Source organism: Manduca sexta, chromosome 2 (genome assembly GCF_014839805.1).
Source record: "Manduca sexta isolate Smith_Timp_Sample1 chromosome 2, JHU_Msex_v1.0, whole genome shotgun sequence".
NCBI lineage: Eukaryota > Metazoa > Arthropoda > Insecta > Lepidoptera > Sphingidae > Manduca > Manduca sexta.
In genome coordinates, this window is record NC_051116.1 from 6,365,883 (window position 1) to 6,382,694 (window position 16,812).

The window sequence follows — 16,812 nt, forward strand, 5'->3', positions numbered from 1 at the left end:
TTGGGTCCTCTAAAAAATACAAAGCTCATGTAACATTTCAATGGGCTAATTGTTTTTAGCTTAATGTTCCATTTTTTTCCTTCGAGTAACTGTTGCTCAAGTGTTTAATGAGTAAAAAAAGCAACAACCATAACTACAGACGCATGTTATAACATTAGTACATCAATCTTTTAGCTTTTGCTTTAGCCGAAGTTTCAGCGTTGTTGCGTTTCCTTTTCTTGCCTAGAAATAGCTTTACTTCCCATTGTGTCTGAAACATAATAATATAATAATAATTTATAGTAACTACTAAAATTATTGTCACTCATTAAAGAAAAAATATTTTACTTACTAAAGTACTAAGATGTGGCAATCACTGTATACACGTGACTATTTTTTCTACGCACAGCAAAAAAAATCATTTAAATGACCAACATTTCTGAAATTTTCGAATTCTTTGAATTTTTATTTCTCATGAATTAAACATAAAAAGATATTTTTTCTCTACTAACTTTTTGCTTCAGGATCTTTTTAGTTAGATAAAAATAACATATTGTTATGTTCCTTAGTGGTTTAAGATATTTTGAGCTTCGAAATAGACGTTCGAAGCGCAAATTTGAAAACCTCTGTTCAGTAATCATTAAACAATTTACAAATACTCAATAAATCTAAAAATTTTCTCTACTAACTTTTTAGACAATAAAATTTTCTATAATAATTACTAATTCATATGTTTTTAAAATAATGTTTTGATGGATATTATCTCCTTCGAAAAGTGCTGTTTTTGAGACATACGGCGCGCGGATGCGTAAACGCTCTTAACAAAAAGTAAAGTATAAATAATAGCGAAGTTTTATATGCTAAGGTCACATCGCAAAGTCCAATTAAATATGTCATATTATTTGTGAAATATCTATTCATGATTTTCCTGTTATTTCCTGCATTCTTGAATAGCGTTAGGAGTGTGTCAATAATCAAATTATATTGTGGTTTCTATAGATTTGTTATAATGTATGCCAATTGAAAATGCGCAATTATTTTTATACTTTTATGATTATAGTAATTATTAACGGTAAAATTCTAATCCACAGAGTAATAACAAAATGTTATTATTTTTGCAATCTAATACTGTATGTAATGATATAAATTGATAGAAATATGTAGTTAATTCGTTTGCACAAAACGCAAAAACACCTGAAACGAATTCGATGGCTTATTAACTATTCATTGTGATGAACAAGATACGATAAACATTATAAAATATGAGAGCAAACAGGTAAATCAATTCCGCCCATAACCCGCCTGGCATAACTATTATTTTATCACATGTTTTGCCAACATAAAACATGAACAGTCTTATAAAAAATTCGCAAAGCTATGCTTAGTTAAAACAAATTTATTCGATCAGCTGTAAGTCAAAACCCGTCATTTTGCCTCTTAATAAGGTTTAAACTAGGAAGCCGGTGATGTTTTTGACAGCTATTTAAGCAATTCTTAACGCTAAAACAAGTTTATAAGTAAGACTGTATATGAATAATGCTTATGCCGGAGTCACAAGTTTTCCAAAACCTGATCAAACTGTCCCTTTTTTATCATAAGTTATTTCCATCTGTGTCTCAATCTCAAAAAAAGTGCTTCTATGCTCTTATTTTTCTGAGTTAGTTCCTATGGTTTTAAAATCTCATCATCCACTCGAAGATCCTGGGATGGCCACTTCACAACTGAGGTGGTCACAGACACTCCTAGGCCCTTTACCTATGCTTGAGCTGTCACACTCAAAATTTGGATAAGGCGTTTGGCTTGGCTTGCGCAGCCTTGTAAGGGATGTTCTTTGCAGACCCGGTAGTGTTTTTGGACACAAGTCGAAGACAGTAGACGCTTGTGATGTACCCGTTTGTGTGTCGTTAGAAGGCCAAAGATCTTTGTAGTTTACTGCAAGGACCAAGGGTGTGACTTTGGCATTAATACTGTTGAAGATAAATGTAATCACGATAATATAGTTGGTTTATCCTTTTTAGTCTCTGTGTATGGGTGTGTGTTTTCTTTTTGTATATTTAGTAAAACAAGTGCTTCTTTTGGGTTAAGCAAGTTAATTTTGTGACACAGAAATATATTTTATTTTGCTGCAAAAACCTGCTTTTCAATGAATATTTCATCAAATACTTTCATATTGGCTCGATAAGTTAGCATATTTATTTAAATATCGTTTGTAATCAAAATCATCTTTTATTAAATCAATATTATGATGCATTAACGCGATGGAAGATGGAATCAAACACAGAAACCAATTTCTATTGTTACTTTTTGCACCTTATCAATTTGTATTTGTTGACACGCACAAGTAAATATTGGCTTCGAAGATATAGTACGAACTACGAATGACTATCGGAACTAGTACCGTTCGATAATATTAAATAGTAATGTTTCTTGGAACATTATCTACTTTTGTTGATGTGAGGGTATTCGAAATGGATGAATGGAAATGTACTACTATAGCATATATTAAAAGCCTGGCAAGAATGATTGAACGACTCGCATTCAGGTAGGTAAGTAATCTTGGGTCTGGTAGGTATAAAAATACTCACAACTTCGTCAATTTTACTCAAATCGACTTGACGCAATATTTTTGAGGTAATATACATTCAGTTAATAAAAAAAGCCGATAAAAAAAATTTAATACCTTACCCCCCTAAGTAAGGCACGTTTGCATAAACTTTGACTGATGTATCTCTTCCTCAAGCAACAAAAAAGTAAACAAATAGATCTACTCAGTTATAAAATGTCTATATTTTTTTTTATTTATAATCAGAAATGAATAGAATATATCTATACTATTATATAAAGCTGAAGAGTTTGTTTGTTTGTTTGTTTGTTTGTTTGTTTGTTTGTTTGTTTGTTTGTTTGTTTGTTTGTTTGTTTGTTTGTTTGAACGCGCTAATCTCAGGAACTACCGGTCCAAACCGAAAAATTCTTTTTACGTTGGATAGCCCTTTGTTCGTGGAGTGCTATAGGCTATATATCATCACGCTATACCCAATAGGAGCGGGGCAGTAATGGCTAATCTCAGGAACTACAGGTCCAAACTGAAAAATTCTTTTTGCGTTGGATAGCCCTTTGTTCGTGGAGTGCTATAGGCTATATATCATCACGCTATACCCAATAGGAGCGGGGCAGTAATGGCTAATCTCAGGAACTACCGGTCCAAACTGAAAAATTCTTTTTGCGTTGGATAGCCCTTTGTTCGTGGAGTGCTATAGGCTATATATCATCACGCTATACCCAATAGGAGCGGAGCAGTAATGGCTAATCTCAGGAACTACCGATTCGAACTGAAAACATATTTTTGTGTTGAATAGTCCTTTGTTTGTGGAGTGCTCAAAGTTATATATCATCACGCTATGACCAATAGGAGCGGAGCAGTAATGGCTAATCTTAGGAACTACCGGTTTCAACCAAAAAAATCGTTTTGTGTTGGATAGCCCTTTATTTGTGGACCGCTATAAGCTATATATCATCACGCTATGACCAATAGGAGCGGAGCAGTAATGGCTAATCTCAGGAACTACCGGTTTGAACTGAAAAAATCTTTTTGTGTTGGATAGCCCTTTGTTCCTGGAGTGCTATAGGCTATATATCATCACGCTATGACCAATAGGAGCGGAGCAGTAATGAAACATGTTGCAAAAACGGGGAAAATTATGAGTTTTGAGAGCTTCCGTTGCCTGCGCTGCGTAAACGGTTAAAGTTATGCAACAATGATGTATGACGGGATTGTTTCACTTAAAAAGTTCTAAATAATATAACAAAGTCCCCCGCTGCATCTGTCTGTTACGTGTTAAACTCAAAAACTACTCAACGTATTAAGATGAAATTTGGTATGGAGACAGTTTGAGACTCTGGGAAGAACATAGGCTCCCGGGAAACTACTATTTTTATAACGGAAAACTTTAGCTTGAAAAACTTTATAACGCGGGCGGAGCCGCGAGCAAAAGCTAGTTTGGAATAAAACTATTTTCCCGGTTTTATCACGATTTCTTTTTATTATTTTCTCCCGACGTTTCGACCTCCGTGAATCGTGTCTACGAAGGCTGTAGTCGTCGAAACATCGGAAGAAATTAAAAACATAAAAAGCCGCGATAAAATCCGGAAAATAGTTTTATTTCAATGTGTAACATTCGCGTAAAATACATATATTTGATAGGAAATTATTTGTTTTTTTCTTTTAGTCAATCATTTTATTTCATATCGATAATTATCGGTCCAATGCTGGACATTAGCCTCGCTTTTGAATATGGAACAGTTATTTGAAACTATCGGAAAATACGAAAAATCAAAAATACTACACTAATTAATATTTCTCTCATGTTCTATATTTAGATTTCCACTACCTGTTTTTTATATATTCTGCATAAAGTTCAGTTGTATTCTATGATTCAGCTTGACTGTTTTGTTTCCGAAGTGTTACTTTTGTCGCGTAATATTGTTCAATCACTCTGCACGTCGTTTCGTAGGTGTTTATGACGTCACACCGATATCTGCCGTGGTGCTTCTGAGAATACAATTTTTCTCTTAGCATTTTTTTAATGTTATGATGATAGTCTAATGCTTATTGTTTCTGAGGCATTCAATAATATAAGTTATTTTTCAATTTGAAGCAGTAGATCTTAAGATTGGCACGTTTAGACACAAATAACCTTCAGCTTTAATACAATAGATTTATCTGAATAAACAATTGTTACTTATAAACCCTTTTGTTTGGCCAAAATATTATTTATTGTCGCTATTATGAGGGCTTGTTCGTTTCCTCGTTAATTCCTCTGCCTACCCTCTTAAAGGGAAGAAGGCGCTGTACGGTTTACGCTATACAAACCGCACATTGACAGTCGCCGTGTACCTATAGTTTCATGGGCGAATGAGCAGTTCACGTTACTATGTCAATTTCTCATGTAATTTATTTTTTACTAGCTGACCCGGCGAACTTCGTACCGCCTAACAGTCAACTTATTGACATTAATATTTATACGATACTAATGTCACTCAATTCTTTTGCCTTCCCGAAACCCCTCCACTAATACTTGTAACTTTATGGTATGGTATTTAAGTTCAAATTGACTTTTAAGTATTATTACGACTCTTTTGTATACATAGAAAAGTGTTGTTTTTAGACTTTATTAGGCAATTTTTAAATTTTTTCTCTCCGTAGGAACCATCCTCGTACTTCAAGGAATATTATAAAAAAAGAATTAGCGATATCGATTCGGCCGCTCTTGAGATTTGCGTTTAGCAAAGACATTCAGCAATAGATTTTTATATCATACTAGTCGACCCGACAGACGATGTCCTGTCAACTATGAATTTGCAGCGTGCATTCCGTCAATCGCTGAAATTAACTTTTCTTAAATTTTCCAACATTCCGCTCAACTTCCTTAATTTTTTCTTTCATAAGAACCTTCTCCTGACAATAACAAACACAACAAAAAAAAATGTGACATTGGTCCAGCCGTTCACGCGTGATGACGTGACCAAGGGAAATAAGGATTCATTTTTATATATATAGATTAAATTTTAATTCTATCAACAGTGCTGGGCATCAAGCGTCTCAAGCAAATCGAGACGATGTTCATGTCGCGGCGTCTGCAGGGCCCTCGCACCAACGGGCTCAGCGTGGAGACGCTCCTGGACGTTCTGCTGGTGCTCTACGACGAGTGCTGCAACAGCTCGCTGAGGAGGGAGAAGGCGGTCGCCGACTTCATACATTACGGTAAGGAACTTGAAAAGTAAAAGAGAGTTGAAGATCGAATCTCTAACGACGAAATCCGACGACGAACAAAAGTTCAAGTTGTCGGAAGATTCGATATGGGACTCAAATGGAGTTGGGCAGGCCATGTAGCTAGACAAAGCGATGACAGATGGAGTAAGGCGCTGACTGAATGGTGGCTAAGACAAGGCATGAGCAACGTGGGCCGTCCAGCTGCAAGATGGGTATACGAGATTGTAAGGAGCCCGGGTCGAATATGGTGTGGATTGGTTAGAGATCGATAGAGATGGCATGATATGAGAGAGGCTTATACCCAGCAGTGGGACTCTACAGGTTGTGGACGATGATAATGATAACCTAGTTCGGAGTGGAACGGACTGCGGACACGAATGTCCGCAGGTCGAAAACCCAAGACATTCCTCTGACGTTTCAAAAGTTATGTGTATATTCTTTGTGAACTATCACTTGCTTTAACGATGAAGGAAAACGTCATGAGGAAACCTGCATACCTGAGAAGTTCTCTATAAAAATTTTGAGGGTATGTAAGTCTGCCAACCAGCGCAAGGCCAGTGTGGTGTGGTGGACTAAGGCCTAATCCCTCGCAGTAGTAGAGGAGGTCCGTATCCAGCAATGATACAATATATAATACAAGACTGGTATCAGTCGCATAGCGTGGGGAGATGGTAGGGTCTGAAAAATATAAAAATAATTAGACCTTTATTTTTTTTGCTATTAGTATGTACTTGGGTTTGCTCTCATCTGTTGATTTGGTAGTTATAGGGTTAGTTCCAGGCGTCAAAAACCCATGCTACGGTTGCCTGGTATTATATCTATTTTTCCTTACTCACTCATTTATTTGTACACCGCCATCTATTTTTACACTTGTTTCTGTCCATCCAAAGGTTGTCTGGAAGAAATCGCTTTTAGCGATAAGAACGCCCATTGTGTAACCAAGTCTTGTATTTGTTTTTCTTTATGTTTTATTGGTTGTACAATAAAGAATTATATATTGATTGTTCACAGTGAAACCGGTGGCGGCCGCGTTGAAGAGGCTGCGACTCTCGCGAGATGACTTCGAGCTTGTGAAGGTGATTGGACGCGGCGCTTTTGGTGAGGTGTGCGTGGTCCGAGCTTCGTTTATGCAGGTATGGTATAGTGTTTTTTTTTTTTTTTTTTTTTTTTTTTTTTTAATATGATATGTTATATTTAATGCGCAGCAATGTTTTGTTTGGTGTATTATATGTCATAGTTTATTTAGTTATATATTTTTCTTTTTCAAGGTATTTCTTTGGAAAAAGAACATTTTTAGCTTAAAAGCAATGTATCTTAAATTATCAAGTCGCTGCTATAAACATTATTTATAAGTAATCACTATATATATGTAAAAAACTGTAAAAAAATATAATATACTATTGTTTGTATTCCCTAATAAATGAAAAAAAAAAAGTTATGGTAATGACAGAAGCAGGTTTAATCAATTCTGTGACTACGCGAATGGTAACAATGATACAATAAGAATAATCTTTATTGTAATAGTTTTAAATAGAGTACATATAAAATTGACAAAATTTTCGTAAATCTATGGTGTACATTGGGCGACCTTATGGGTACCAGCGATCTTTTCCAGGTTCCAGGAAACCTTTGTATGAATAGAAACTTAAATCACATATAACGGCGATGTAGTACATGAAAAAGAAAATAACAAATAAAGTACTAAATGAATCGTAACACTTATGTTATAATTTAGAAATATACTAATATATATGATTAAAATTAAAAAAATACGTATAGTGGTTATGATAAAAAACTTCATATCGAAAAAAGGTATCAGGTCCATCCACTGTATGTGGATAAAAAACAAAAAATTATATCCAAGAAATAAATCTGTTGTTAAAGAAATGGTCAGGTAAAATATTTAACGATTTGTTTACATTGAGTTAATTACCTAAACCGATGGACTTATAGTTTAAAACTTATTTGACATTCCATACTTTCCTAGCCCCTAGCCATTTATGGGCTTCTCTACCCTCAAATTAGTGGCACTATTTTATCAACCCAAACATAAAAAGTATTAACACATTTGGAGGTTTTATAAATATGTTAGTAAATTAATTATTGCGACTAACTTGAATTAACATATTCCAGGGCAATGACATAGGCGGTAACTTGGCGGCGGCCACTGGAGGTACCACTTCTGCCACCACCGGGGAGCGGGTGTACGCCATGAAGATACTCAACAAGTGGGAGATGCTCAAGGTAACTCGATCTGTACGATAATATCAGCGTTGAGCCACTGCGTTCTCAGAAGTCCCTTATTAGCATGACGATGGCCCAGGAGGGGGGGGGGGGGGAGTAGAAAAGTATAAATTGTGGATATATGTTCCCTCCACTCCTCGTCTCCAGTTTTAAGAATAACAGAGCAGAGCGTAACTGACGGTACGGAATATTAGGAATGGAATTGGTGAATTCATTCGAGTTTCGAATCGAAGCAAGTCAAATCGAAGACTTAGGAGTTTGGTTGCTTTACATTTGGCAACATTTTCAAATCTTTAGGGGGGGGGGGGCAGCTACCCCCCTTGTTCCTCCCTTAGCGACTTCATTGTATATTAGTATTTTATCCCGTCAGAATTGAGTTTATTATAAGGATGATTATTTATTCCCCCAGCGTGCTGAGACGGCGTGTTTCCAAGAGGAGCGAGACGTGTTAGTGTTTGGTGACAGGCGATGGATCACCAACCTGCACTACGCGTTTCAAGACGAACATAATTTGGTAAGCTATAAATACTTTTCCTAATTACCAATCTCATTACCTGGTATGTGATGGATGGTAATGATATAAAATGAAATAGGAAACGAACTCATGATAATTTTATTTCGTGGGTATAACGGCGGTCGTAATGATAATGGTTATAGTCAGGCCTATTTTTATCGTTCCTTTTATGGGGGCACGCTAATTCTTAATAGTTGTAAGTTAATAATTTTTAGAATCCCCTCCCTTCCTGTATTTTTTCATGACAATTTTTTCAATATTTTCTAAATTTTCTTTGGAGGTACTGCGTGCGCCCACAAAACACCCCCGTTTATAATACATGGAGATCTGATGAAAATTGCAAAAATGATAATATTATGGTAATGACTTAAGATGTGGTTGCTTTTAATTTTAATTTAAAATTTTAGTTTACAGCTATTGTTTAAACAAGTAAGCGGTTCTTAAATAAACGATGGTTACGGTAATGATATCATCAGTGATGGTAATGACTAATGTCATTCCTTTCCGCTCCCACAGTACCTGGTGATGGACTACTACTGCGGCGGCGACCTTCTCACGCTGCTGTCGAAGTTCGAGGACCGGCTGCCGGAGGACATGGCCAAGTTCTACATCGCCGAGATGGTGCTCGCCATACAGAGCGTGCACGAGCTCAGATATGTACACAGGTCAGTGGCTAGATCGGGATTGGAGAGGTGTGAATATCGTGCCGGCTGTAGAGTAGTGACAAATTATTAGAATAGGTTCAATTAATGTGGTGCTGCTTTCGCATAGCTTATAGTGATGTGATGCACTACTATAATTTTAAGAAAATAGGGAGGAACTTATGGTAATGATAAATAACATTTACCATCTTTGGTATAAGAATTAATTACTTTCAATAACTCCTACATACTGAGAAACTGGTTTACAATCTTAAATGAACTTTTTATACATTATAAAACGTCCTATTACCACATAATGTATAAGAAAAATTCTAACAATATATACTTCATATTTCCCAATTAAATGAATGATAATATCCCTTGCAGAGACATAAAACCCGACAATGTGTTATTGGATGCGAGTGGACACATCAGGTTAGCTGACTTCGGCTCCTGTCTGAGACTGGGTGATGATGGGAAGGTGAGAAATTACACATAGTTTGATTAGTAGTGAGATAGAGAAACTGTAATGTCCTTTGGAGCGTAAAGAAACACAGCTAATAGTTGTTAGCATGGTTTATTTCCCACTGACGTATCCAATGTCATTCTTACAACCTCAGCCCATAGTGCCATAATATTCCACATACTTTGCATACACTACAGAAACCTTGTGGTATTTGACGTTAGGGTTGCACTATAAGCAATGATATATTTAAAAGTAACGATAAGTTTGCTATAATAGCTTTAATTTTGTTAATTTCGTATTTTATTTAACTAAGTTTTCAAAAAAAGCTGCTAGTGTTTTATAAAATTTAGTAACTAAATGTGCAAAAATATTTGCAAATTGTATTTTATATTTGAAATTTCAAAGTCTTGTTTTATTGCTTTATTTATTTTCTAATAAAAAATATTACGACAAATATAATGCGGCATATTACTTGTGAATTTCTTTTGTATTATTGTTAATGTTTTACAAAAATGTTTGCAGGTGCAGAGTAATGTCGCAGTGGGCACGCCGGATTACATATCGCCCGAAATTCTGAGGGTACGTATTTCTCATTACTATCCGCACTTGTTTCTTCTTCTTTTTTTATATTATGGCTGCCATCTTTTATTTGTCGGTGATTTTGACAATGTCGAATAATAATAACAGATACAAAACAAAAAGTCTCTAAAATTCAGATCGCCATTTTCTAAAACTACAAAATATTCTACGCACTTATTTATACACGTGTTAATACATAATTTGACGCATCAGTGGTGTAGTTGTATTACGTTACGACTGAAGTGCTCAGGTCTTGGGTTCGATCCACGGCTCGGGCGAAGGGATATTGGGGTTTTCTACTCAGTTGTAGCCCGGAGTCCGGAATTAATTCCCGAAAGGGCGATAAGCTCGGTCCCTATCACATCATGGGACGGAACACACTTGGGAAAAGTGGGTGAATTAGTTGCGCCTCTGTGTACCCTTTCGGGTTTAAAGGGCGTGAGTCTGTATGTATGTACACAATTTGAAGCATCCTGTATGTGTATATAGAGTGATGTTTTATTTAATATTATAATTTAATTGTATTTTATTTCAGGCGATGGAGGATGGACAGGGGAGATACGGTCCTGAATGTGATTGGTGGTCGTTAGGTGAGTTATTATTTTAGAGACTTTTTTATAGAAGTGGTTGTGTGAAAAAATAATTTCTTTCATTTAATTCATAGAAACACGATCAAAATTCGTTTATAAATCAACGAGATATAAATTTGATACATCATAAAAAGAGCTATATATGAAATAAGAGAAAAGAGACTCAATAATATCTTACGATTACGATGCGCGGTAAAGATGATGAGGGATGAAACGATTAATACAGCATGCGCCTTTTGCACAGTGCAATATTTAAAATAGTAAATTTTATTATTATAGACTTAGGAATTTAATCCAATTTCATTTAAAAAATAATACAAATTATTATTCAATTATTATAACAGAGATTTGACACAATATTGCAGCGACTGTCTCGTTCGAATGTCGACGACGAAGTGAACCCGCACTGGCGCAGGCGCACACTGGAGTTTTCTTTCCTCCCTTCCACAACTACTGTAACGTCACGCAGGCCTTTCCACAAACTAGTTCGCTCCTTATTATAGACTAACTGGTAAAACTGAACATCTATTCTGATCGATAGAAATATATATCATGATGATGTACACCTTTTTTTTTGTTTTTTTTTTTATTTTCGCGGAGAAAGTGCCTTATTACTACCGCCCAGCCTTCGTGGGGGGCGACTGAGCGGTTATGCTGGGGTAACCGTGCCTTACGGCCCGGCGTTGAGCCGCCCGGATTTGATGGTGACCTTCGGGCATGATGATGTACACCTAGTATATTTTCGCAATATAGATATCAATATATAGATATATATGTGTGTGTTGCAGGCGTGTGCATGTACGAGATGCTGTTCGGCGAGACGCCGTTCTACGCGGAGTCGCTGGTGGAGACGTACGGCAAGATCATGAACCACGCGCGCTCCTTCCACTGCCCGCCGCCCGACGACCACGCCGCGCAGGTACCGCGCCATCCACACCACTACTCGTCGCTTGTCAACATTTTTTTTCTCGGTTTCGCGGAAATAATGCCTTATGACTACCGCCCAGCCTTCATGGGAGGCGACTGCGCATGGCCGCCTGGTGCGACCCGTCTCCTGTTGGAGAGGGCTCAAAAGATCCCGTGCTACCGAAAGACGTTCTCAGCGTTAACGACAGTGCGAGGCCCACCTTGCATAACGGACATTAAGGGCGGACAGCCCCCGCCCGCCAAAGACCCCTAGATGGCCCCTTTTAATCGCTTCGTACGACAGGCAGGGGATACCGTGACGGAATTCACCAAACACCCCCAATCCACAGGACGAGTCGCTTATAACGACTAAATTAACTTCACGGCAAACAAGTGCATAATATAGCATATTAGTGTAAAATAGAATATCGCATCTAGAATATTTACTAGCATCCAGACTATGTCTTTTAAAAAACACTTGACAAGGTTTTAGCCTTTAAAAAACACTTGGCATCTATAAAAATGGCATATTCTCGTCCGGGAACCCGAGTAGCTAAGACCGGGTTTGGGTTCTTATCTTTATTATAGAACATGATAAGGCGTAGCAGATAAGTTAAGAAAATTTAGTATAGAAAGTTGTTGCATAAATCCTTTATGACAATTGCAGGTGTCAGAAGAGGCGAAAGATTTGATACGCCGATTGATTTGTTCGTCTGAGAACAGACTCGGCAAGAATGGACTCCAAGACTTTAAGGTGAATAACGTTACATGTTTTTAAATTTATATTTTTTTTGAAAATATATTTTTTTAAAATTTTTCGAACACTTATTGTGTATTTATATTTGTTTTTTGCTACAAATTGTACAAAAATCTAAGGTTCTGTTTAATTTTAAATGAATGTTATTTGTCAGTTATTGTATTAATCAGCTACTGTAAATAGTGTATAATCATTCGATTACAATTTATTCGGGAGCATAGATTAGAGGGTGACTTATATTTGATCGGTTAATATATTTTTGTGACGAGTAGTATTTACTCAGAAGTTGAGAAACAAGTCCTTACTGTGTCCTATAAAAAAGTATTTTTTTTTTACATAAGAAATCTTATTGTTTTTTATTATTAATAACAGTGTACTATAAAAAAAAATAAAAAAAAAAAATCTACTTATATTATTTTTTTACAAATTTACCTAAACCCACCAGAACCACCCGTGGTTCGCGGGCCTGGACTGGGAGAACCTGCGCGAGATGCAGGCGCCGTTCGTGCCGGACGTGTCCAGCCCCACCGACACCTCCAACTTCGACGTGGATGACACTGACATAAGGTATCATGATAATAAATTATCTTACTGGTGGTAGGTCTCTCATATGTGAGAGTCCGCCTGGGTAGGTACCACCGCAATGTTTATTTCTGCCGCCAAGCGACGGTGTGAAGTCACTTTTGTGTTCCGGTTTGAAGGACATTGTAGCCAATGTACCTACTGGACATAACAAGGATGGTGTTTCTACTGTTTTTGGGCCGTCGTATCGCTTACCATCAGGAGAACGGCAAGCTCGTCTCGTCATTCAAAGCAAATAAAAAAAAATAATTAAGAACATCTTACACAAGGGTCAGGGAAGAAGTGAAACAAGTACCTGCTTAATATATTTTTCATTATATCGTAATATTGTGTGAGGTCTAATGGTTTTTTTTTATCTTGTATAGTCTTTTCACTTTTTTATATTGTTATAACTTTCGCGTCTATCTTTTATTTGTGTATTACTCAAGGTCAACTGGTAGTAAATGCCTAAGGCATAAGGTCGTTTATTAAAACATAAATAAACGATCCCAACCGCTTTTCGATCGATAGCGAAAATGGACCAATCATAGCAATGTTTTTCACGTGCTTACAAAAGAATAATTCTGATTGGTTTTTCTCAGGATCGAATCGTAGATAAAGATTGGGATTGTTTATTTTTTTTGTAGATATTTTTGTATATACTCAGCATTGGGTGGACACGGGCTGATTAGATAGATAGATATTTCGTCTCAGATCACTTCCTATATCATGAGGTGCGCATGCGCAGGCTGTCGGAGGCGGTGCCGCCGCCGTCGGCGTCGTCCGCGTTCTCGGGCCTGCACCTGCCGTTCGTGGGCTTCACGTTCACGGCGGGCTCGCGCCTGTCCGACCTCGGCGCGCCCGCCGGCCCGCTCAGCCCCGCCAAGAACGCGCCCAGCCAGGTAACCAACTACTTATAACTCCCGTCTGCCTGTTTGATTCATTTCATTACGGGGTGAGATCGATCAATGCTCTCTGGGACTCGCCGAGCTTCATCGCTCGGTATCATTATGCGCGCCACTGTCTATCCTGGCTCAAAGGAGTTGCTGTGGTAGGTGTAAGGGTTGTATAGTCCCGCGTGGCAAGGCATTAGTGCAGGGGCGGCTGTGGATGTAGACTTAGACATTTCCGTCAGAGGAAGCTCGCAGTCGTCCCTAATGCGCTGAAGAGGGCCACCGCGGAGTTTTAGTTGGTACGCCGTGCGTTGTATATAGGTTAGGGACTCGGCCCGGCGGTCGCCTGAAGGTCGACATCAAATCCGGGCGGCGCAATGCCGGGTCGTAAGGCACGGTGACCCCAACATAGCCGCTCAGTCGCCCCCAACGAAGGCTGGGCGGTAGTCATAAGACACTCTCCGCGAAAACAAAAAAAAAGAAAAAAGGCATTAGTGGCCTGGTTAAAAAATAATGTTTAAAAACAAAAGATTTATATGATCTATCTATCCATCTTGTATTTATTTATTGTTTATAATCATCAAGCTATCTTAATTGATGTCTTCAGATCGATGACTAATAATACATTTATTTCACTTATTCTTAACATCGATATGCCAGTGTAGTGCAGTAGTACAGTAGTGTGTGTGCGCAGGCGCCGTCGAACCAGTGCGACCGCGGCGCGCTGAAGGCGCTGGAGCGAGAGAACGCGCTGCTCGCGCACACCATCGCCGAGCTGCGCGCCGCGCACGAGCACGCGCACGAGCACGCGCACGAGCACGCGCACGAACCCGCCGCCGGTCAGACACAACCTTATATACAGCTAACCACTAGGGGCCTTATTCTCTACTAACATTTGCCTGCTGCTCTGACAACATGATGATGTTTTTCTGGAATAAATGCCCTGCTATATATTTTCCCAGGATATAATGTCTATATGTTATCCCAGACTATAATTTATCCCTGTGCCAAATTTCATTCAGATCCGTTCAGCCATTCTACCATAACGGAGTTAACTATAGATGTTTGATAGATAAATTCCTTTACGACAATGTTCGCCCGATTTGAGAACAGCCTTACTCTCGTCACTAACTTCACACCGGTCATCGTCAGCAACCAATCGAAAACCATAAACAATAAATACAACAATATTCTTTTACATTTCCAGACGAGTTAATACAGTTGAAAGAAGAGTTGTCGACGTTGTCTAAGAGGAATGCCGATCTGGAGGCGCAAGTTAGGTGTTACGAGCAGCTGAACACCAGTTCTGTTGATACTACGGTACGTGTTGATAAGCTCGGCTTGCGGCTTTGTCCGTCAACTGCGTCTTACCGCCATTTTAAATAAAGGATTATTAGGATCTGCCACATGAGTTATTTTGATTGATTAACTTTTAGAATCGGATTGAAAGATTAAGATTGAGATCGTTTGTTAAAAACGGCGTTTATTTTGAAATAAAAATTTCAGGGGTATAACATAGTCTCCGTATGTTGGTATGTCGATGTAGGGAGTACAGTTATTCACAAATGTAGCTGAATAAATTCAAAACGGGCCGTTAGCTCGTCTACCTACGGAGGCAATAAAAAAAATCGTAACAAGATTTTGCTTGTGGCTTCGGTCGCGGGTAGAACTATTCTCACTGTAAAAGTCGATAAAACACTATGACGCCAGCGCCACCTATATAAAACAAATTTAAAAGTTCCATTATTCCCACAGGACCAAATTACCGTAATAATAATGTTAGCCTATGTGTTTATCCAACACACGGTCTGACCGTCTGCCAAATTTCATCCAAAACAATTCCAGTTATATCTGTGTTTACTTCTAACAAACATCCAAACGTTTTTACAAACCGACGCGTTCATAATATTAGTAAGAAGCTGTAATCCATGCGTCTATAATATTGAGCAGTGTTAGGGCACCCGTTTTTCGTACACGGGGAACAACAGGGAGACTGAATCACCTCTTCCCTGAAGGTATTAGGGCGGGTGGTCAATAAAATCGAACAAAATAGCTCGAGTCAGAAAAAACACTGAAAGTGAAGTAAGAAGAAACTTATTTTGATTTTGCAGGACATGCCGTCGACGCCACAAGAGATGGCCACACGTCTCAGAGAGTTGGAGATAATGATCCACGCGATTACCATCGAGAAAGAGGAACTGCTGAAGGACAAGACGGACTCTTTGGAGAAATTGAGATTGCAGGTACGGTGTTTTATAGTATAACGTCATTATATTTCGTCTTACAGTTTCGATACGTAGATAGCCTCGGCCTTTATCATTTTGTGAGATGGATATAAGTTTTGCATTGCTTTTGATAATGTTTTGTGGACAAAGGCGTCAGCTCATGTATATATTTTAAAGACATCGCAAAATTCATGACAGCTTTAAGCCCACATTGCCATCTTAATTGCGTCTACTTTCACAGAATACTGAATCGTACCTATCACAGCCTAGCGTTAGTTATCGAGCTCTTGCCTGTATAGTTTATTAGTATTATTAATACATGTTATTGTTATTATAATTAAGTGAGTGAGTTTATATAATAAATAAAATAAATAAATAAAAACATAATTCATAGAGATTTAGAAGCTTTCCTGGTGGCAGGATATATTTTATATCCGCCCGGATAGCGACCACCGTACACAAGGTGTTAAAACCCACCATAGTGGCCTACGTAAGTGTGTCGCGTTTCGGGATCAGCCTGTGTATATCCGGTTCCAACAGGCATAATTTTGTCGACTGTCGAGGGATAATCATCTATCGTCAGTCGAAATTCTATTTTGCGCCACAAGTTCCTCACGACATATCATTAGATTCCCGACCAAAACAATATCAACAATAGACAATAAATTTAACCTTTACTAAGAATAA

At 37.9% G+C, this 16,812-nt stretch overlaps 1 protein-coding gene across 3 annotated transcripts in view; it reads left to right on the forward strand.

The window, feature by feature from the left end:
* Positions 1 to 16,812, forward strand: part of LOC115456379 (serine/threonine-protein kinase MRCK beta) — a 63,077-nt gene that overhangs the window by 13,811 nt on the left and 32,454 nt on the right. For all 3 annotated transcript variants that reach the window (XM_037436752.1, XM_037436756.1, XM_037436746.1), the window contains exons 3-17: positions 5,561 to 5,740; positions 6,761 to 6,882; positions 7,883 to 7,993; positions 8,403 to 8,507; positions 9,024 to 9,172; positions 9,536 to 9,629; positions 10,137 to 10,193; positions 10,729 to 10,783; positions 11,572 to 11,702; positions 12,357 to 12,443; positions 12,892 to 13,013; positions 13,756 to 13,909; positions 14,595 to 14,739; positions 15,108 to 15,220; positions 16,012 to 16,143. In XM_037436752.1, the coding sequence (XP_037292649.1) occupies positions 5,561 to 5,740; positions 6,761 to 6,882; positions 7,883 to 7,993; positions 8,403 to 8,507; positions 9,024 to 9,172; positions 9,536 to 9,629; positions 10,137 to 10,193; positions 10,729 to 10,783; positions 11,572 to 11,702; positions 12,357 to 12,443; positions 12,892 to 13,013; positions 13,756 to 13,909; positions 14,595 to 14,739; positions 15,108 to 15,220; positions 16,012 to 16,143 (1,757 nt within the window). The remainder of the gene's footprint in view (positions 1 to 5,560; positions 5,741 to 6,760; positions 6,883 to 7,882; positions 7,994 to 8,402; positions 8,508 to 9,023; positions 9,173 to 9,535; positions 9,630 to 10,136; positions 10,194 to 10,728; positions 10,784 to 11,571; positions 11,703 to 12,356; positions 12,444 to 12,891; positions 13,014 to 13,755; positions 13,910 to 14,594; positions 14,740 to 15,107; positions 15,221 to 16,011; positions 16,144 to 16,812) is intronic.